This window comes from Zonotrichia leucophrys, chromosome 6, assembly GCF_028769735.1.
Source record: "Zonotrichia leucophrys gambelii isolate GWCS_2022_RI chromosome 6, RI_Zleu_2.0, whole genome shotgun sequence".
Classification (NCBI taxonomy): domain Eukaryota; kingdom Metazoa; phylum Chordata; class Aves; order Passeriformes; family Passerellidae; genus Zonotrichia; species Zonotrichia leucophrys.
Window position 1 is genome coordinate 21,643,034 of NC_088176.1, and position 22,880 is coordinate 21,665,913.

A 22,880-nucleotide genomic window follows, 5' to 3' on the forward strand; every position below is an offset into this window, starting at 1 on the left:
CAAAGCAGCCAGAAATGGTTTTCAGCTTTTACTTTTCAGATACAACCTTTTAAGCATACCTACATTTACCTGCAATGGCAATCGTTTTGCATTTTAATGACAAATCAAGTATGCTAACTTGCATTTGAAACGAAAGTGCCTTAAATGTCTCTGGCTGTCAGAATGAGATGTTAGGAGCTTGATGAAAAGAGAACAAAGAAGACAAAGTATGAAGCCTAGATACAGAGCAAAATGAAATAAAACCTTGTATGGCCTGTCAGGGGTGTCAGTTGATATTCCTATCTAAAGCACATTATAGTATTACTTTGCAGCTCATAGCTTACTCATCTGTCTTTTTTAATTCATCACATTCTAGCCCACATCTTTTAAGTCCCATGTGTCAACAATGGAAGAAATCTGTTAATTGACAAATGAGTGTCACAAATGTGAATTGGTGCCTTTACATCAGAGGCAGGTAGTCTCTGTTGTTTTTTGTCGGCTCTATTATTGGCATAAGCCAGTGTAAGACATCTGTCTTTGCCAGAATGAGAGATGACAGCCAGAGAAGGGCTGTCATTGTTTTAGTGCATGTTCATTCTGCTGAGATACTGTATAAAGATAAAATGTCAGTTAAAAGAATATGAAAAACTATCGGGAGGAAGTCCTTAAATTACTTGGGAAGGGGATCTGGGAATTGGTGCCAGAATTGAAATCCGAACGTTCCAGTTTGCATCTATCACATCAATTTAAAAATAATACTTTCTGAGTAACTGGGTCAGTTTATAAGGCATTTAGGAAAACGTTATGTTGTGTTGGCATAATTAGCTCATAAGATGGAAAGAAAAACATATCTTCACAGGATATGAGTTTATTACAAGTTCATTTTTCAAACATGTATAGAATTGTCTCAATAAAAATATGCTGTGTAGCATCTCTAGTGTTGATTTGCATCTGTTTTGAAATATTGAAATTGCTCCGTTCCAATTTCTTTTTCTGTTATAGTTCTATTTTAGATTGATGAATAACATAATGAAATAAAAAGCATAGCCAGCTGTGAGTTGATGAGACAATTAATAGGAAGAAAATTATTAACATAGTTTCAGGGTGTCTAGAGGGTGTACAGTATATAAAAGTTACTCCCAAATCACTAAATCCCTTTATTGCAATAAATGACTTTTTAATCTTGGATAGCACAAAAGAGAGGAGGAAAATGTTTTAATGGAGGTGGTAGAAAGGGGGAATAGAATTAAAATGTCATAAAAGGCATCCATTTTACTTTTTACTTTATACCAAAAGTCATAAGAAAGGCGCAGATTGGCACTTTTATCTTCAGCAGCTTTTACAATCAATCCTGTGCTGTACAGGACACTCACTGGGTAGCCCCCTCCTTCCCAAATGATCTGTCACTTGGATTCTAAATGACCTTTTCTGAACTTGAGGCATTTTGAGGGCTATGTTGACACAATCTGGTGAGGGACGAGCTCTAGATCTGTGGGCTGGCTGAGTGGAAGTTTCAAGACGGATGTCTCTGAACTGCAATTTATTAAAAGTCTTAAAGTTACTTGAGTTTTGCATTTGAAATAGAGCTGTCAATAATAGCAAATCTCAGACATTCTGGATTATGATACTAGTTAATATAGGTAAAATTGTCATTCATAACTTTTTAGGATTTGTGGTTTTTTCATTTTTTTAACTTGATTCTAGCAATTAATTGAGTAGCAGAAAAAATATCAGACTGAAATTCTTTTTCCCCTTCCCACCATCTAATGTGGTGCTCTCAGATTTTGTTTGACTACTCTGCTTATCTCGAAGTATCTTCTGGCTCTTTCACTTCAGTCCATGGTTAATGTCGATTGTAAATTTAATTATTGATACCAGTTACAGAGTTTAATACTTCAAATGGGTGCTAGTAATTTTATGAGTTTTCTGTGTCTTAGAGTCTAAAAAGCTAAGAATGAGTACCATGCAGCTTTCGTTTGTTTTAACTATTTGGATAGAAGTATTGTTGCTATGTAAATAGATTTCCTATAAAAATAATACTAAGTGAGAAGGTGGTTTTTCTCTCAAAGTTCTACTTGGTTTTTTTTTCCATTAAAAAAGCTAGTATTTTCAAAGTTCTTGGGAAATAATTTTGCTAGACAATATTTTAAAATATAATCTATGAAAACCAAGAAGTGTTTGCTGCTTGTATTACAAAGGTTTGTGAGCCTGGGATGCCTGTAAGTTTGTAATGAAAGCTTCATTCTTTAACTTCCAGCCTTCATTGGTTCTAATTAGATGTTTAAATTTCCAGTCAAAAGCCATGCTGTTGGTATCTAAATTGCCAGGCATGTCTTCTCAGGCAGTTTTTCATCATGTGCTTAGAAGTTCAGTTTCCTTTGAGAAGTGGAAAGACCACACTGGCTCCATTTTACAGATGGCAGAACTGAGTTGTGAGGAGGGCTTGTTCATTAACTATACATGACAAATATGATTATCAGCTCTTCATACCAGCTTGCAGAAACCGTTTCTGCAGGGGGGGACAAGAAATGGCTGACACCTGTCCACTTCCCAAATCAGAAATGATCCTAGAGATGGTTTATTCTCAGTGTTACTTGGCTGCACTTTTTGTTACCTGATAATGGATGCGTGATACAGCAGAGACTAATAGGAAAGATTATAGGCTTAGAAGAAATTCTTGTTTCCTTTTGGTTAAATGGTATATAATTATAGATACAAAAAAGGTAATGGCAAAAGAGATGTGGACTGAGACTGTATCTTCTATTGCTGATTCTCTTCTATTTCTTCCTTCTCTAACTAAAATTAAGAGATGATCAGAAGGGTAAGTAGGAGTACTGGATCCGGTCTCTCTAACATAACTGAATTAATTTCATCATGAAAATTCATATGCAAGACATACAGTTGGAGTTAGTTAAGTTACTGCCCTGCTTCATACCCAGTGCTTACAGCAAGGTGCCATGAAGCTTGTGGAATTCTGCTTTGGGAGCATGTGTTTGTGGGACAGTATTGTCACAGTTGAATTAGTTCTAGAAAGGGAAGATACAGGAATATGACTACAGAAACATTGTACATGTGTGTGCTCATACCCTCTGGGTGATTCCCCTTCCGACTGCCAGCTGTCATACAGAATCTGAAACAGACAAAAATTTATTGGGTAGTATTTAGAAACATGTCAGTGGCAATGGCTGGATCTCTGATTTCAATTATCACCTACTAAATATAGGCTAATGTAGTGCATTTGTAGACCTGTTGAATGCACTTGACATCATGTTTAAAATATTTGAAACTGCACTGTTTTTTGATATCATATGTTGAACACTTTCTTTTTCCTATTCACATCTGGTGCATGGCAGCAGGCATCCCATGTGACCTATAAAAACTTTGGTTGTGCTAGTTTGAGTTTCTTTTTCTTCTTCAGATTCTATTTCAGCAGAAAAGAAGACAGTAGTCTGAGACTACAGTTACTTTAACGAAACAGTGTTCTGAGATATGTAATTCACCCTTTTCCCTCCCCTCCAGTACAATCAGTGTGTAAACAGCATTTTAAGCTTTATTCCTATTGTTTGGCTTTAATTTCTCTTTGAAATTCCTTGGTCACTTGGGTGCTCTTAAAGCTATTTTAATAAAAAATTACCTATAGTCACTATTATTCTGCATCTGAGTGAGATTTCGGGTAGAATCTGATTATACACCTTTTTTTGTTATATTAGCAGAGATTAATGTTTCAATCCAAAGCACTGAGTTCTGCTGTGCTTTCTTTGCAAACATTTTATGTGCTATTATTTTGGGTCTAGTGAGGGATATTATTTAAAAACAAGAGTTTCTTTTTTCAAGTACTGCAATACTTCACGGGAGTGCTGCAAAACAGTTTTCTGTCTTCTGATCTTGTACTCTTTCCATACCTATCTTCCTCATACGTATTTATTAAATTTATATGCTGATGTTTGCAACTCTGAACTTGCCTTCTAACTATTGAAATAGTAACTGTTGAAGTAATTTGATAGTACTCAGGAGTACTAATCATCACAGATTTTAGTTTGTGTTTTCCTGTTTTTGGGAAAATATTGTGAGCTTTTAAAGTTACATCCACATCTGCATACAACTAATATAAATAGTAAAGCCGTCTTCAAATATGCATAGGCTTACTTCTAGTAAGTTTATTGTCCACACCTTAATAGCTGCATAAACAAACCTGGGGAATTTTGTAAGAATAAATCTCCTTTAAAGCAAGATCTCTCTGCTTATCCTAATTTTGCTTTGTTTTGATTTCTTATTTCTGAGGGTATATTTTTCAGTAGCATTCTCAGTGGTGGTTAGCAGGTTCTTTTCCTGCCTAATGTTTCCAAGCGTCCTTTAGATTACTTCTTGAAAAGAATCTCAAAGTTGTTTTAAACTGAAATTATTACTAAAAAGCCCTGAACACATTATCTCTGAAATACAAGACACGGGAGCAGAAGCTTTTGACTTGGGTGTTGGACACATTCCTACTGAAAGAGGAAACGGATCTTGAGGGTGGAATTTCCAGTAAAGTTGAATGTCGGCCTTCTGATGAACTGTGTAAGGATGTACAGCCTTACTGTTGATTTGTCACTTGCAGAATTTCTGGAAGTGTCTTGGATGGTAAGTTTCAGGAATAGTTTCCTCTTATGCTTATTTGCATTGAATTTTGTTTTGGTTTTGGTGTAGCAATTGTCTGTGACTCCTTAGAAATTCTCTGAGCCAAGCATGGATGCAGATGCATGGATGTATTCAGTAGTTGTATGGGATCTACCTAGTGGCTTCATGGTGTTACCAAAGTTACCACTTAATAGGAGCAATGTTTACTGTTCTGATTTAAGCTTGTCCAGTTTAAGCCTAAAACTCATAACTGATCACAAGTCACAAAAAATGCCTATGTAACTTTATTACATCCAGCCTGTATATGTAATCTATGTTTATTTCCCTTTCATAGAGATATTTTTCTTAGTGGAGGATTCATTTAATGTGAGCCTAATGTTGTTTTTATTTTCCTTGGATGTTTGAAAAATGAAACCTCAGGCCTGAGAAATTTCAACATCTAAATTTCAATCATAAACTAACAACAGCCTTAAGTTTTTAATGGCTTGCAGAAGTGTTTTTGCTCTGTTATATATTTCTTTAGTAGTTTGAGATTTCCTGATGTATAGGTTCTGTCCTCTGTCATCATTTCTAACAGGCTTGCTGCTCCCACCAGAGTCCTGGTTTACTGGAGCTATGCAGGATGGGTATTTCACTTGTTTGGTGTGATACATTTTCATGATAGTGTATTGGTTTGCAAATATGGGGAGCTTCTGTGCTGCTTTACTTTACTAACCTTTCTGATTGCTCTGTACTCAGTTCTCAAATCATTCCTGTGCTGCCTGACTGCTACCTTGGATGACCCAGTGATGGACAGTTGTGTTGGCTTCCACTTTATTTCCACAACTTCTTCAGTTCTGTGTGACTGCAAAAATCTTTCCTCTATTTCCAGGTATCTTATTTCATGTAATAATGTAGTGCCTACCAACCATGTTTCTACAGCACATAACTGTATTTTTGCCTTTTCTTGAAGTCACTGGGACAGTTATTGCTTTCTGTACATCAGGGTGGAACTTCTTCACAAATATGTGTTGTTCTTTAATGTGTGTCAGTTGTAGGTGCTGCATCTGCTGTCTGCTTGCTGTGTCAGAAGAGTCATACTTGAAAACTAGGGAGGGTAAATTAACATGTTGCTCTTCTCTCCTTGTAGAAGCTGATAGATCTAGTAAAATAATAAATATAATCAAATTACAAAAGTGTATGTTATGATCATGAACTTTAAACTAGGAGGCTCAGGAATGATATTTTATATAAGCATACAAATTAGGTATATTTTATATATCTGCAGAGGAGAAAGGTAAATAGCACGGTATTTACTATAATTCATGAACCCCATCAGAAATAAAATTCTTTAAGTGTATTAAACTTAATCCTTATGTTAAGGGCTTTTTTCTGTTTTCGTGTTGTTTCTTGTGAAGGCTTCATCAACAGTCATAGTCCTGTAAAGCGATTGCTGTGTAATAATCAGAGATCATTGTGGAGAATTGTAATCAGAATAAAACCAAATTTTTGTTTAGTGGACAAATAATTAGTTGACTAAGAAGAAGCAAAAAGCAGTACACAATCTCATAAAAGCCAAAAAAAGGGACAAAAGTAGAGGAGATTGAATGCTTGTCTGGTTTAGTAACATGTGTCCTACTTTCAGTTCATGACTTGTGTGACACAGTGCTGTCCTTCTATTGAATGGTCTGAACGCCCTGGCATAGATGACTTTAATTCTTGTTCTAAATGTGAGCAAGTATTAATTTACTTCATTGAAGAGGAAATAAGATAGCAAAGGAAGTTCATGTTTGGAAAGAGTAGAAAGTTGATATTGATACTGACTTTGCATTTTGATAACCCTTTGTGATGCTTTCTCATTGCATGACTTCTGCAGGAGGGTGCTACTGGGTTACCTGAAGACAAATACCTTTGGAACAAAAAGACTTTTCTGTCAAAGCTGGAAGATGGTTTTGGCTCTTCATTTTTATTATTATTGTTTTTGAATTTTTTTCTTCCTGCCCTCCTTCAAGAATACTGCTGGCACTGACAAAAGATGAAAATATGATTTATGCTGACATCATGTATTACACAAGCAAATCTGTTCTGTGAAAGACAGTTTTCTATGGTGTGGAAATAAAGAATCAGTGAATAGTTCTTGGAGGAGTATTGGTTCAGGCTTTTCTTGTTTATGTCACCACTGCCCCACCCCTACTTTTCCTTTTCTACTTTGTCTGTCTTTAGGGATCTTAATGTTAAACGAATTTTCTTCAGTCCATAAGCATAGCTGCTTCATGTGGGTTGATGAAATGCAAGAATAATCTCTGCTGTGAGACTAGAGGCCATATCCAGCTATAGCAGTGTTGATAGTGATTTTCTGACTCCCACAACATTTCATTACAAATTCCATTTAGAGGTAGTAAGTTTCCTTTGCTGACAAACTGTAGCAGCAGCATCTACTAAGTTGGATTGGGTCTACTTAAAAGTTATTTTCAAACAGTATTCCATTTCTGGACATCTGACTTAGTTTAATTGAACTTTGCCTATCAAGTGTTGTGGATATGACTAGTCATAGTATTTGTTGAGATGATGTTATCTGCAGCAGCAGAGAAGAAAGCAGGTGAATAAAATACAGACAATATTCCAACATTGAATTGGTTAAAAAGAAACCCAGCTGGATTAGGTAGGTAGATTACACTAGTTTTACAGATAATTCTAGGCAGTAAGGCTGAAAAGGTGGTGAGGTTAATTGTGTGAGTGGTTGGAAAGATGTGATGACTTAGTGTAAGTTTTAGACTGTCACTTTAGCCAGATTCTCAATCCAAAAACCAGTATCTTGGCTGAGACACTGAGGGAGCTGGGACACCGACCATCTGTTGGCTGTGGGGATACAAATTATTCCAGAGAGAGGGATGTAAACCTTGTAAAACCTTTTCATTTGAAGTTAGGTGAAATATGGACTTTTACAGCAGTTTAATTAAGTTCTTTCAATTTGTTGGAATTCTTAACTCCAAGGAAATACAAAACACACAGAACCAATTGGGGTGATGTCTAAATTGGCACTTAATAAATGCTGCTTGATCCTTCTGTAGTGGATAATAGTTAGCCAACTTGACTCTGCCTAGTGTCTGAGGACCCAGTGCATCCTTTTTTACTAAAAGAAAAGTAGCATAAAAATAGCTGCTTATACAACTCATCTGTGCTAAAAACCCTCAAACCAATGGTACAAAGCTGACTGTGATGACTGTTCCAAATGACCAATCCTTTGTTTTTTGAATATTGTTTCCCTGTTGTGTAGGTTGGACCTTTGATATAAAGTAAGTATTTGAACAGTTTTTTCTCTTATATGCCATGTGTGCATTTTTCTTTCCAGCTAATGCTGTTGTGTGGGGGAGGAGCAAGGTTTGCAGTGGCACACAGCCTTTTCAGAAAATAGTTTGAAACTTGGTAGTTCTGTCTTGTGTCAGGCAAGATGCTTCTCATGAGTTTGTATGAAGATTTTTGCCACTGCAAAAACATAAGAAGGAAGGTGTAGCTGCCCCACAAAAGCAAAATCTGGAGTCTCACTGGTAAATGGAGGTGTTACCCCTGAGGAAGGCAGGGGCTTCTGGCTCATGGTGAATTCTGAGCTTGTTCAGTGCAATGCATTGGCTCTCTTGCCCTACCTTTGCCATGAGTCAGTGCTTTGCAGGGAGCTGAGTTAATGTATCTTATTTCTGTGCAAAGCAAGTCCTGCCATGTGGTTTGGAATCCTGTCGCTCATTTCCCCTCACTTTGAGCAGTGGTATGCTACATCGTTGTAATTCCTGAAACGTTGTGATTGATTATTATTTAAAATGTGTTAGGCCTCAACCTTTCCCCAGTTTCCTTTTAACCTTGTCAGATTTCTCTCCTGTGTTCCTCCTTTTTCTATTTTGAAACCATTAAACTCTTGTAATATAAATTGATTTACACCTCAGCTTTGGTAAGTATTTTTGAGAAACATGGAGAAACTAATGCATGCAGAAAATGTTGGGTTTTTTGGGGTGGTGAAAGGAGACCCTAAATGTTCTGGGCAGAGCTTTGGAGATGGAGTCCTTGAACAATTTCAGTCATCTTGTAAGTTAATCAACATAATCTATATAAAGACTACACCAAAGTTGGTAAGGATTGTTTCATTATCTATAGAAAATGTAGCATAGCAGTACTAATTGTCTATATAGTATATATCTCTGTATACTATGATGTAGACTGTCATGGCCTCTGAAAAGATGGCTGGTTTTTTCTCCAGTTAAGTGACAGTCATATAGCATGCACTTAACCATGTTCTTAATTGTTTTATAATACAGGAGTGGAGTTAATGTCCTCATGTGCTTTGCTGAGTCAAGATCTTGGTGGGTTCCTGTACTCATGTTTCATGCTGTTAACTCTCTACCAATGTTCTTTCTGTTAATAGTGATCAAGTCACAAAGCAATTATACTCCCACAAGCTGTCCTTTAATAACCTTTGTCATTTGTCAAAGTGCATTAGGGCCTTGCATATTTTTACAGAGAAGCTACTGGTCTTCATGAATTAATGGAGTGTTCTGATGTGCCAGCTCATCTTCCTTGCCAAATTGCTGCTGGTTCAGAGGGGAGCTCACATCAGTTTAAAGAAATATCTTCTACTTTTCTCTTAGACCAAAAAATTTTCAAACAGGGTTAAAATCTTAAATAGCAACAATCAACAAACATTGCTCATCTGAACCAGCTCAGTCTTCTAGTCTGGCAAAGCTTACATTTTAAGCTTTTAAATTATCTTTGGATGTGAATGTAACTTGTATTAAACTAGAAAAGTTATAATGATTTTCATATGCTAAACTGTCACAGTCTTTTCATAAGCATATATTTATGATGCTACACCTCTGTGGGTATTTTGGGACTTACGATTCTGCTGTTTATAGTACAAAGGTGTAACTCAGTGTGATCTTGCCTTCCCCACTTATTTTGTTTCTTAAGTAAGTGTTATAACTGCAAGCAGTCAGGATGTATTCCTCGTTGTGATTTGCCAGCATGAAGTAGATATTTGGGGGGTGGCATGTTCTTGAGTTACCTGCTGTAGGGGAACTGCGTGAGAGGGAAAGAGAGCAACTCCCTGAAAAACCATTTGATATTTTGTGAACAGTCTAGTGTTAAAGAATAAAAGGTATGATAATTCTATTGCAGTTGTGGTAATTTAAGCATATAAATTTCCCTTCAGTCCTGAAAACCTCTTCATCAGATAGAGAACTCTGATGCTTAGAGTGCACATTCCATCTCTACTTCAGGGATTGCTTTCTCCTAGGTAAAAAATGTTGAAACCTGGTGGATCACTGTTACTTTGTAGATGTGTATGCACCCAATATTCAGTTCTTGGGTACACCTGGAGACAGATAAAGTATGTAGAATCCAGTCAAACATGCTTTGCTGACCTCTGACTGGAGCTGGGATTTGTCAATATGTACAGTTTGTAATAAAAGTAGGCTGTGACCTTCTGAAATATGCAAATATATTTTGCAGTTGTTACTATTTAGAAAGTAAAGCTTTAACTCTGTGTTCCACATTTCTAGCTGTTCTGACAGAGTTAAGCTAGAGATTCTGTATCTTCATAATGAACGATGTAATTCTCAAGAAAAGCGTTTAAATTAGTGTTTAAGTAGCCATTACTACTTTATTTTTGTAACAAACTGGGTAAACTCTCCATTGGAGAGGTTTTATTGTAATGCTGATGCTGTTTCTGTTACCTTTGTTCTCCCCCTGTTGCTTGTGTGCATACACACATGCAGTGTTATGCACATAGAGTTTTCTGCTTCACATAGGTATTCTGATTTAATTCTGTCTCCTTGTGGAGCTGCTAGTCTCAATATTGTGTGTGGCTTTTACTTTTATTTTACAAATACCCATCTGGCAACTGAAGACAAGTATTTTGTTGATGGATTAGAAAGGTTCAAGGTTCTTGAAGTTTGCACATCCTGTGAAAAAGACAGGTCAATTTTTTCTCTCTGGTCGTCTGTCTCTCATAAGCTCATAAATTGCTCTTGAAGCTAGATAGAAAAAATACTGAAGGCAACATCATATTTAAGAGTTTAAATGTGCTGATTGGAGTGTCTCAGAGTCTAACCTCAGGCAAAAGGTCTCATGTTCAGTCTTTTTGACTGATGTAGAGTGGTCCACTGTTAATAATTTAGTGTTGAGACCTACTAAATGAAAAATAGGAGACTCATAACATCAGTATCACTGTTGATTTTTCCTAGAAAATACAAAATCATTGTATTTTGATGTATGCTTCCATTCTTTACACACTTAACTGTTCTCTAATGTAGCCACTGCATCTGATATTTTTTCTTAATGAGCAATGTTTTTATATCTACAGAACACAGAGTTTGCCCTGCAGGACCTTATGTTCATTTTTAGTCTACTCTATTTGTGTAGTAAATAAAAAATGAGTAACATTGCCATTAGCCATTTTATATGCATTACTCCTGACCATGCTTGTGAGTAATCTGCTAAAGAATGTGCACATTCTCAGTTTGTAGCAAAATGGGGCCTGTAATAATTTCATTTTTTAAATTAACCTAAAATGCATGGAAAAAGAAGGAACCTTTGTTTAAGCAAGGATTTTGATGGGTGTGTAAATCAACATGCTGTAGGTTTAGGTCCAGTCTTTGTCAGATGCAAGCATGTTGTACTTGACTCTCCTATTTTAGTAGGTATAAGAGGTGAAATACAGGATGGATCATCTCTAGATTGTCTCCTGGAGTTCTAAAGCTTGTTTGCTTTAATAAAGGATCAATATTTTGCATTTTAGAACTTCAGAGTTCACTTTTGGCAAAGGTGTGTGAGGCAAACATTTCTTGTGTAACTTGAATGATTGTTCACTGAGGAGAATTGTTTTCTTAATAAAACATGACATCAAATGTGCACACAAAAAGCTTTGAAAACTTATCCTTTGGAAATAGGTGTATTTTCAGAAATAGCGTGTAGTTCTTATATTTTTTACAGTTAAACACATTCTTCTGAAGGTAAATCGTTATGTATGTAGTCTGTAGCTTGCTGAAGAGTTTAATTTTAAGAGAATGTGAGTAGCAGAGGGTTGAATAGCTGCAATAGGATGTGTAGCTCATTCAAAGTTCTAAGACCACAGATGCAGTAGTGAGGAAACAATATTTCTTTTATAGAGTGCTATGGTACCTTTTAAAACTTCTCTGGGTTGACTTTCTGTGTTGTTTTTCCTCATTATGTTTCCCAATAAGTACAAATAGACCCCTGATGGAACCATGATATTTTATAAACTATTTAAGTAAGATAGACTCTTTAGAAACTAATATAATTATTCAAATTTACAACTTAATATCCAGCCAGTATGGAATATATAATTAGGAGAACACTGAAGGTCAGATTTTAAGTGCTTGTGTTCTAGATCTATGAAAAAAATATGAAAATGATATTGAGGATCAAAACAGGTATTAAACTCTTAAACATTTACTGTATCCTTGGAAATAGAATGAACTTGGGTAGCAGCTATTGTCTTGCTCACATGTAATTTTCACTAAAATAAAGATTTATAAAAGTGAGCATTTAAAACTCCTCTTAAGCTTCCTCAGATCATGCTAACCTAGTTTTTCTGTACTAGTCTGAAATGGATGCTCAAACAGAGGAGAAGGGATAATTGAGCAATCACTGTGGCTTTGGAAAACACTGGTTTTGTCCCTGTTGAAGGTGGGGTGTTTTCCCTTCTAATTGCCTCAGAAATGTTAGTGTCTGTCCCTGTTTTAGTCTGATCATCTGAGCTCTGTTTGGTTTTTTGTTGCTGTCCACTCCTGTTGATTTTTTTTCTATCTGCAGCTTATATGCTTTCTACCTCTCATTAAAATAGACTAAAAAATCTGAATCATTCTAAATGAGATACCTATTAATCAGTAAACGCTATTTTCTACGTGTCAGCATACCAGCTTTTTTCTTTAAATAGAAAGATTGTGTTTGTGGTTTGGTAGTGGAAATAGAGGAGAAGGGGATTGTATTTCCTTACAATTGAAGATAATTAGGTTGTTGTAGTTAAGTTAGGTTATCACATTAGCTATTAAAAAGTGCATCAGTAAAGTGCACATTGCACTTTCCTTGTCTCTTCATTTCTTTAGGTGATAACAGGGAAAAAATGTGTGGAATAGGACTCTAATTTTATTTTGAACTTAATACTCTGAAATTGAGCATGGTTACCAGGAGTTCCAATATGGGAAGTAGGGAGGTAATGAGACAAATTTCTTGTCCTGAATTTGGAGATTGCTTTTGTGTGCATAAATGTGAACTTCCTTAAGATATTTAAGAATGTTCCAGCTTTGCTATTGTGGTGTATCAAGCATACTGTAAAATCAGAGAAATTTGCCCTGTTTTTTTGCAAACTGAGATGCCTCAGGCATGTTTGTGCTGCCTGTTTGACATGTGAAGAAGTCTGAGGCAGCTTCTGTAACATCTAGGCTGAAGAGGGCAAAGAGGACACCAGGTTCCAGTCTTGGCTTCTTGTGGAATCTTCTGGGAGAAGTGTTCAGAATGTCTACATAAGGAGCTCATCATAACCAGATTGAATACTTCCTGTTTATTAAAGTAACTGGTGTCACAAACAAATCTGTTGGAACAAAGTCAAATGTCTAAGAAATCATGGAGTATTAAGGTTTTTATCCTAATGATGTTTCCTGACTGTTACTTCCATATGTTGCTCTTTGTACTATGCTTACAAACTGAAAAGAAAAAACCTTGATAATGTACAAAAATTTGTAGAGTGAGTAAGCCTTACAAGTTCCATTCTCTCAAACTGAAGCATGGAAGTTAATTCCTGCTCAAGGATACAACAAACTCTGCATCTCTGTTCCAATTTTTAACTTCTTTTTTCCTCCCAGTCAGTGAAGAGAGAAGAATATTGGTTGTGGGAAAAGGCCTCATCTGGCTATGCCTTAAAGATAGAGCCTAAAATGTGTTATTATTTCAGCTGCTTCTTTTGTCTTTCTTTTCTGTCTCACTTTTTCCCCCAAAGACTGGCCCAACACTTGTGAATTTTAGGGGAGGTGACTCTATCCCTTTTTAAAGCAAGACGCTTGGAAAAGTAGGTATAAAACTATTACTTGACATTCAGGCTAAGCATGTACCTCCTTGGTTTCATGGAAGTGCTTTTTTTTGTGGAGACTTAAAGGAGCTTTGGGAAAGGTAATTGTACTTTATTGATAGACCCTTTACTTTGCTACCAGCTCTCATTATCATACTCCTTGTATTTTTTATTTTATTATTTTTTATGGTTGACTCTGTCTCAAAAAAAAAATTCTGATGGTTGAGTGAACACAGCCAAACTTGCAAAACCTTCTTATACCCATCCCCAGTAGCTGTAAGGTTTATTAGCCAGAGTGATGAATAAGAAATTGTGGATGTTGAGTACATGACTTACCCCCTCCTTGCCCTTTACGTGCATCTGTAAAGTAGAGGCTAAAACAGTAAACCACACCAAATGCTGATCCTTAATGCATGTTGGTAAATCACTTACTATTGCCAAATACACTACAGAAATGCCTTGTTAATGTTACCTAAATTATGTCACTGGTCAAAAAATAGAATGAAATGTATTCTTGCTTGTGCTGCAGAATTTATGGTTCAGCATATTGATTTCCAGCTTGATGATCTTACAACATGCTAAAGTTGGTAAGGATCTGTTGATAGCATTGGTGCAGTATTAATCAAAGGCAAAAACATTTCTGATCCAAGAATTCCAAAGCATGTTATGTACTTTGCTATATAGAGTTAAATTTCTCTTCCCATGCCCAAGTAAATTGCAAATTAACACTAATAAATCACATTGCAGCAGTTGGTAAGAAGTGAAAGTATATTAATAATTAAATAGTTCTTTTCAGCCACCCCTCCCCCCTTCCTTTTTTATGTGGTGATTTTCTAGACTCAAAATCAGCGTGTCTCATGCAGGCTATCTATAATATATAGTTGTTTCAAATCAGCTTTACTTACTGAGCTTTTTCTAGTAATGGAGCTCTGTCAGCAAAAAGCATATGCACCAGCAAATGATGAACGATGGACTTGTGTCAAATGGAAGCTTGAAAGGTGCTTCTGCAGTTAAATGGATTAGTCTGCACCAGAAGTTCAAAACTCCTCAAGTGTAATTGTTTCAGAGAAAAGGTATCCCTGGATTGATAGGGGCAGCTAAGCAAGGAGAGCTGGAGGAAGAGCTGCTTTATCAGATGTAAGAGAGGGCTTACTAATCCACAGCAAGTAGGCTTTGCTGTGACAAGATTGCTGGCTTGATGCTTCTGCGAGTTTTCTTCTTTTTTTTAAATGTGATATTTGTAAAGATTTTAATTTATATCAGTGAAAGACATATTTTGGGATTTTTTTTTCTTACAAAATTAGCAAGCTTAATTCCATTTATGTGGCCATGTGCAACAGTGATTTCAAAATAACCCGTAACATTTTTCATGCACTTGATAGAAATGTTGGTTCTTGTTTCAGTAGTAGTGTTAGCTATAACACCAACTTAGTGTACTGTAGTTATTTTGCAGTTACACACCAAGTAAGGTAATTAGGGATTGCTATATAAATGCAAAAAACCCTGCATGTAAATTTTAATTTTATATAATTAGTGTTCTATTTCTGTTGCTCATTAAATATTTCATTATTTGTGTTGTTAATGTGTAAATCTCGCTCAGAAGAAAATATTTGCAGGGGAAGAAATTTACATTAGGAATTAAACAATTGAAATATTTTTCCTGTGTTGTTTTTTTTTTTTTTTATATCCTTTCAGCTGTACCTAAACTGGGTGTTTCATATGAGTGTTCAACAAAAGAATAGCTATAAGCAGGGAGGCTTTCACTGCTCCTCAGTCTTTCCATTTTGCCAGTTTTTCCTTCTCTTCTGCTTCTTTGCAATTGTTAGCCTTCATGTGAACTGAAAGGTACTTCAAAACACTGGAAGAAAATAGTCTGAAAGCTTCATACGCATTTCTTCATGGTAAAGAGAAGTGAAGAAGTTGAAGACTTTTTCCACTGACAGGTGTTTGTGTGTCAGAGCAATGAATGCTTTTGATGGCAAACCCACTTGCTTTTCTTCATTGTAGTCTTCTTTCTAAATATTAAAAAAAAGACAAATTCTGACAACAAAAATTCTCCAAACTGTATAATAGAAAGCTTGCTTTATTTATTTATATTTTATAAAAGAAGATATTTAAATTATTTTACTGGCTATTCACTTTCTTCTTGTGTAGGTGAAAAAAACCCAGCAGTTGAGCACTGCCTAGAATGGTGAAGGCACTTTTTAGCTGTATCCTCATTATGATATAAAAATATTGTCATCTGATGATTAGTTGGTACAAAACTTCATTGTCTTACAGATTGCACACTGTCCTTTAAAATATTATTAAAGTGTCCCATCTTCCAGAACCTAAAACTATGCTAAATAACCACTTATTTTTAAAAGTTTTTTTCACATTTTTCAATCCTCTGGTGTTAGTTTATTAGCATGGCACATGGCTGTCATTTACTTAGTTTATTATCTGGCTAAAGATGGTGATTGAAGATTATTTTGCAGGTGCTAAATGTTCTGATCTTTGGTTGATTTCATATATTAAGCCATGCAATGCAATTGCATCACATGGAATTGCATATGCATCAACAGCACAGCAAAAACAGCCATTTGAAAAAGATTAAAAACAAGAGTTGAGAAAAATGTGACTAAGTAAGCCTGTTCTGTCAAACACGAGAAAAAATATTTGTGTTTAATATGAAAAAAGTTTAATAAATAAATTAATACCCCATTTGTTGTAACTAAGTTTATTTTTTCTTTCCATTAATGGTGGAAGCAATTTGAATGATGGCTAATAATGGTACAAAAGTGAAGTCTAAACTTGCGTAGACAAATATTTGGCAGAAGTGCTGGGCTATTCACCCTTGCAGGAAATAGAAATAGATGCAATGTAAATTGTGCTGCGGACTGAAACTGACCAAGTAGCATAAAGAAGTCCCTTTTTGAGGGATATTTTTGATCAAACCACAATGGGCAGAAAAATCAAGTGTATAACTATAGGCAATTGGATTACTTGGAGTGGGAAGTGAGCAGAAAGCATGTTTAATCCAAACGAGTTCTCTTTTACCTCAAAGCAATTTCAGTACCTGTGATCCAGTTTTCACTATGTAGCTTTTGTGAATAACTGTGAAAAGTAGTTTCACATTATGGGTAAATGAAGTATTATATTAGAATTTTTGGATCTCTTCACTTTTCTATACACCATATCTAGAGGGCTGTTTTACAATATGCTTCCTTCCAAGCCTGGTAAAAATTTTCTGAAGGTCAGGATTTTGTTATTTTTATTTGTGTCACTTTGTAGGTGCACAGTTTGTGTTAATTGGGGTGGGGCTGGGCTGAGCCTCATCCCCAATGGGCACAGCTGTGAGCAGCAGGTGAATCCCATTGGAGCTAACGAGGGGGCACTGACCAACCACCAAAGGGAACAGAGGGCACACAGGTGCAGTGCATCAACAGGAGGGGATAAAAGGCTGGGCTCTAGCATTGGGGCAGTTGCTTGCAGCCTTCTGAGGTGACGTGGTGCTACTCTGTATGGACAGATGCCTGAAGCCTTCTGATGAGGTATGGTGTTACACTATGGGTTGAAACCTTCTGATATTGTGTAGTGATACTCTGTGTGTCATGGCTGTCTCAACTGTGCCATCACTTAATGCAAAAGAATTTTAATAACAGGACTTTTAAAATGGATTGCCAAGTAACATGTCTGCCTTATTACCACTGACTCCTCAAACAACGATATTTCGGCAAGTCTCAACAAGAAACACTGCACCCCTTAGGTCCTGCAGGTGCAGGCGAGTGAGGAGTGTGCTGCTGTGTTCTTTGAGTCTCACACTAGGGAAGCGAGCATGTTTCCCAACATGGTCCTGGGGATAGAGCTGCAGCAGCAGGCACATCCCTCCCCGTGCTGAGCTCAGCCAGCCTGCAGGCCTGGCACAGGGGCCCTGGGACAGCTTAGGGGCCAAGGTGTGTGCTCAAACACTGTCTGTGGGCTGCTGCTGGGGAGTATTAGGGGAAGGTCAGATTCATTTGACTCTAGAGGATGCTCAATCCCCAAGAGCTTTGAAGAAAAGTTAGGTGACAGGGCACCTGGACAGTGGATGTGGTGGCTGGTGAGACTGCGCAGGCTGGCTCCGCAGAACCTCTAGTTATAATAAAGGTAAGTCTTGCATCATGACTGTTGCTGCTGTGTGTTGCTGGCTTTTGTACTTTTCCTGTTTCTTCACCCCAAAAGCTTGAACCAAATCTTTTGTAGGAATAACACAACCACAGGAAGGTACAAACAGGATTGTCCTCTCTGTGACACTGCATAATAGCAATAGAAGTATAAATTTTAAAAAGAAAATTTATGATATTGAGGTTATGTGTAAATGTAAATTTTGACCAGGCTTCAGCATTGGCACAGTTGCTGTACATTTTTAACTGCCACCTGTACAGCAGTGATATGTGTGGGACCAGGAATGCTGCTTGGAAGCTAAGGTAACCTAGTGAAAGGAGTTGGAGTGGAAAATAGGAAGATCTGAGTGGCCAAAGTGCTACGTAAGTGCTAAGAGATGAGAACCCTTTCCAGTGAGATGGGAGATGTTAACCTGCTCTGTCCTCCTTGGTGCTCTCTTTAAAAAAGAAAAAAAAGAAGGTGAAAAAGTGGGACCTGAAGTCGTGAAGTCACACTGCCTTTGTCTCCTGAGAACTGTGCTTTACACTATTTCCAGTCTTTTCCCAAGTGGACAGTTTTCTGCCTGCCCCCTTAGCTTCCTCTCGATGTTAAAGCTATAAACCAGGGACATGCCTGAGTAGAGCCAGTCACAGATGCTCTGCCAGCATGTGACTGGTGTGCTTGAGCTTTATCATTCCTGCTAACTGACCCTTTCACTAAAAGTTTAATAGGGGATAAATTCACATGTGAATTCATAATCCCCTCAGTTGTGCCAGAAGGATTCCTTAACAAGCAAGCAACAAAGAAAATCTTATACAGCTGGATTTTTTATTCCTCCTGCTCTTCTTGCTCTTTCCAAATTTATTGGGTAGACTACTTCAAGGATGTGTCTTTAACTGTCATCCCAATATTTATTTGTGCATAACCTAAACAAACAAAGGCAATATATTCAGTGTGGCTTTCAGAGCAGCTCTATGCATGGAATTGAAAACATTTTTGAGCTTTTAAGTACAATAGCTGGAAATATTATATTCTTCCAAATATTTATTATTTAGTATTTATTCTTACTTGCTGTAATGTAAAAATTGTGCTTTTCTGGCATGTATCTCTTGGAGTTTAAATGAAATGTTTATTGTGCCACATTAGTTCAAAGGGCTTTTTTGTTATTTCAGAATTCTGTATGTTGCTTGCTGCTCTTACATAAAGAAGCCTGTAAATGCAGATATTGTGAATATTTTTAGTATAAGCCACTTTTAATCAACTTGGTTACTGTTATTTTGATTTTGAGAAAAGAAATTGTTTCTCCTAATGTTTTGTTAAAGTGCCTTTAAAATGATGATAACATCACTGCTACATTTAAAAGCCTGAAGGTTGCAACATTTATTGAGCAGTGCTTAGGGAAAGAATATAAAGGATGTCTGGAGACTTTCTACTTTTATAAAAAGGTCACTGCTTTTTGTGGCCTGTGTGAAATAATGTTTAGTTTTTTAAATTTGATACTATATTTCTGGCATGGAAAACAAGGAAATATGCATCATCTCTTTATAGTACTTGGTTTTTTTGAACAAAAGTCTACTGGTGTGTGCTAGCTTGAATGAAATGTCTTTCAAAGCTCTTATTCCAGAGCCCCAGCTTTTCTTAATTTCGTTGTGTAGGCAACCAAGGTTGCACTGAGATGTTTCTTCTGGTTAAACTGTTTCTCCCTTCCCTATCAGTAGGCACCTACTTTTAAGGATTTTTTTTTTTTTTTTGCTGTGAGAGCTGTCGCATTCTAGAGGTCTCTGTAACTTTAGAACTTGGCATTTCCTCGGTGGAACCAGTAAAAGGTGGCTTTGTTTTGTTAAACTTTAACAGAAGAAGGATGCAGGTGTCTTTGGCAGGAGGAAATCCAGTGTGAGTATACATTCCCAAGGGAAGGGGGGAATGTGTGTGTGGTGTGGGTGTGATACAGGCTGTGGGATCAAAAAAGTCCAGCTGCATGGAGTCTCATATGTTAATAGTGAGGTGTTGCTCACAGGGTCTGGTTCTGACTAATTGCAGGTTTTCTTTTCTGTTTGATTTTTTTCTTTTTTTGAAAGTAATTTGAGAAATTGTGCACTGAAATATTTTAGCTTCTGAAATAAAATGGATGCGTTATCTTTGAAAAAATTCAGCAAAAAATTTCTCTCCCTTTACTCTCTGGTTGTTCTTCCCCCCTCACCTCAAGTGAAGCTGCTTTAAAGACAGAGGATAAGTAAAATAGTTTTCCTCTTCGTCATTTGGAATTGTGACATCCTTAATTTGGCAGGAGCTTTTTTATATCTAGCAATGTTTGTTCTGAGGTCTGAAAATAAATTAATCAAATTTGGGCAGCTGATAATGGAATGTTTTGGCACCTGCCACTAGTGTCTTTGAACACCTGTATGGTTACAGGGTATGTTATACAACCTCAGAAAGCTTTAAATTCAGACAGGTCATAGTAGCATTCAGATACTGGTTGAAAATGGTAAAAAGAAGACTGAGTTGAAAATGTGGGTTTTTTTTTTTTTTTTTTTTTAATTTATGTATTATTTATTGTTTTATTTTTAGCTCTGTGACTAAGTGTTCATGATCATTTAGTATTTGGGAACAAGAAAGGGGTTCCTCTCAGTGAAGCTTTAGGAAATAGAGGCAGTCCTGAGACACTTCTGACTTCAATTCCAAACTGCTCCATTCTCTTTATTGTTTAGCAACAACTAACACCAGGTAAGAGAGCTGCAGGCCCTAAAATACTGTGTTTTAGTTGATTGAAGAACACTTGCTTCAGAAAAGCAGCTTTGACAAGCTTGGAATGTGGATCTCTTTGCAGATCAGAATTACACAGCAAATGCACCTGCAGTGTCCTGGCAGCCACTGAAAAAATGCGTAAGGGCTTTGTTGCTGGAATTCAGTTTGATCCTGTACACTCATTGATTTCAAAATACTTACTTTTATTGTTGGTATAGGGGTCTTGCTGTTTTGGCAGTATTTTTCTTTATCAAGTACAGTGAATAGAAAGACATGTAGATATACCTTGTTGTAAAGGTATGATTTTCATTCTGAGATTTTAATTATATTTGGGGTTTTAGTATAAAGTAGTAACAGCAGTTTGGGTGATCATTTATGAAGGCAATTGTTACAACAGCAGTTTATGCAGTTTTCTTAAATTATAAGTTTCTAATTCAGGGTATGGCTTCAGTGCCAACTGTATAGCAGTATCTTAAACTGCTTGGAGGAGATGATTAAAATTTTCCTTAAAAATTCTTTCCTTCTTCTTTCCTTTAAAATTTTAAAATTAATACCACTGGATTTTTCATAGCATCTCTGAAGTTCACAGTGGTTTGCATTGATGAGTAGGAGAATTATTAGTCCTACAAATACCATTAAAATTGTACACTTACAAGAAATTTAATTATTAATTCTTATTTCCTAAGTTAAGGAAGAATATTTTTCCAGGAATAGGTGGGGAAAAAAATCATCTTTCTTTTCATACTCTGAAGTAGTGATGTGATTACTGGTTTTTAGCCCACCTGCCCCAACGTGGTTGGAGGACACAACCCAGTGGATCTTATTGCTTCCCAGACACTGTGTACCCTGGAGGCAGGGTGCTGTAGCTGCACAGCAATAAACAGTTGGGTGAGAGAAATGGAGAATGTGAAAGGGTATCCCCTGGAAGGGAAGGCTTGGGATTCTCCAGGACTAGGAGCTGTGGGATCTGGTTTGACTTGGTAAACACTGCTTGTAGGGTGTAATGGTAAACTCTCACCATGTGATTTTCAGCAGGATATCTGATGCCTTCCTGTGTTCTGCTGGAACTGCTGCTGTTCATTTTCCCTAGGGTAGATTAGACATTAACTGAGACTGCATCTATGTTAGTGGTTTTATTTGGCAGCAATGAAATTTGAAAGCACGTCCCCCAGGAGTCCCTGCTTGCTGATCACTGATTTGTTCCACAACTGGTTTAAGCACATGCAGACTAGACTCTTTTTGGAGAAAACTAAACTGAAAGCTGTGTTCTAGCAAGAGTTAACCTCCAGTGAAGTCATAATGATTGGGACCTTTGAGTATCTTCAAACCAGGATAATGGCCTTGATACTCTTGCCAGGCTTTTTGGGGACAGGATTTAGGAGGAGATGAAAAAAGGAGTATCTTGACAGATTATTGGACATGTAAAGACAATGACAGCTTTCTGTTTCTGACACCAAAGTTGTATTTAGGCCAGAATTGCTTTGTTGCTGTGCTGGGCAGCATGCTGCAGCTTGTTGTTCAATAGCTGCTACAAGTATACATAGACAAATATATGTATTCTCGGCCCTGGTGAGGCCACATCTGGAGTACTGTGTCCAGGTCTGGGCTCCTCAGTACAAAGAAGAGAAGTAGTTTCTGCAGAGGGTCTGGTGGAGGCCCAAAACATGGGACTGGAGCATCTCTCTGATAAGGAGAGACTGCTGGAGCTGGGTGTGTTTAGTCTGAAAAAGGGAAGACTGAGAGGGAATCTCATCAATCCATACAAGCATCTCAAAGTGGGTGTTGGGGGAATGCTGCCAGACTCTTTTCAGTGGTGCCCAGAATCAGGACAAGGAGTAATAGCTGTAAACTAAAACACAAGAAGTTCCACCTCAACATTGGTAAGAACTTTACATTGAGGGTGGCAGAGCAGTGGAACAGGCTGCCCGGGGAGGCAGTAGTACCTGTTATGCCTCGAGATCTTGAGATGTTTTTAAACTAGCAGTCACTTCATCTGTACTCAATTCATGCACCTCTGAAAAGCAACAAACCAATTAAAAATTCCAAACCAGCTAGAAAAGAAACCAAATTAATTTAACTTCATCTTCTCAAACTTTCTCCTTCAGTGATGAAATTGATTGCAGTTTTTTACAAAACTACAGGAGCATTCTTTCGTTATGTAAATATCTTTGTCATTGCCATCTGTGTGTTTTAGGGTGTGTTAAAACTCCTCTTTTGCACCATGTCACAGGCATTTTATAGGGCCTGAGTTTCTCTAGGTGTATGGCACTTTGCCAAAGGCTAACTATATTGCCAGTAAAATAGTGTTTTATGAAACTTCTGTGGAAATCACACTTCCCTTATTTTATTCCAACTAGATTTT

The 22,880-nt window shown here is 36.9% G+C and overlaps 1 protein-coding gene across 13 annotated transcripts in view; it reads left to right on the top strand.

The window, feature by feature from the left end:
- The window catches only part of LRMDA (leucine rich melanocyte differentiation associated), a 606,751-nt gene that overhangs the window by 19,048 nt on the left and 564,823 nt on the right, over nucleotides 1-22,880 (top strand). Inside the window, exon 1 of one of the 13 annotated variants that reach the window (XM_064716269.1) lies at nucleotides 17,096-17,181. The exons of the other annotated variants lie outside the window; for them this stretch is intronic. Within the exon in view, the coding sequence (XP_064572339.1) occupies nucleotides 17,177-17,181 (5 nt within the window). The 5' untranslated portion in view covers nucleotides 17,096-17,176. Of the gene's footprint in view, nucleotides 1-17,095; nucleotides 17,182-22,880 lie in introns of those variants that run through there. 13 annotated transcript variants of the gene reach the window in all.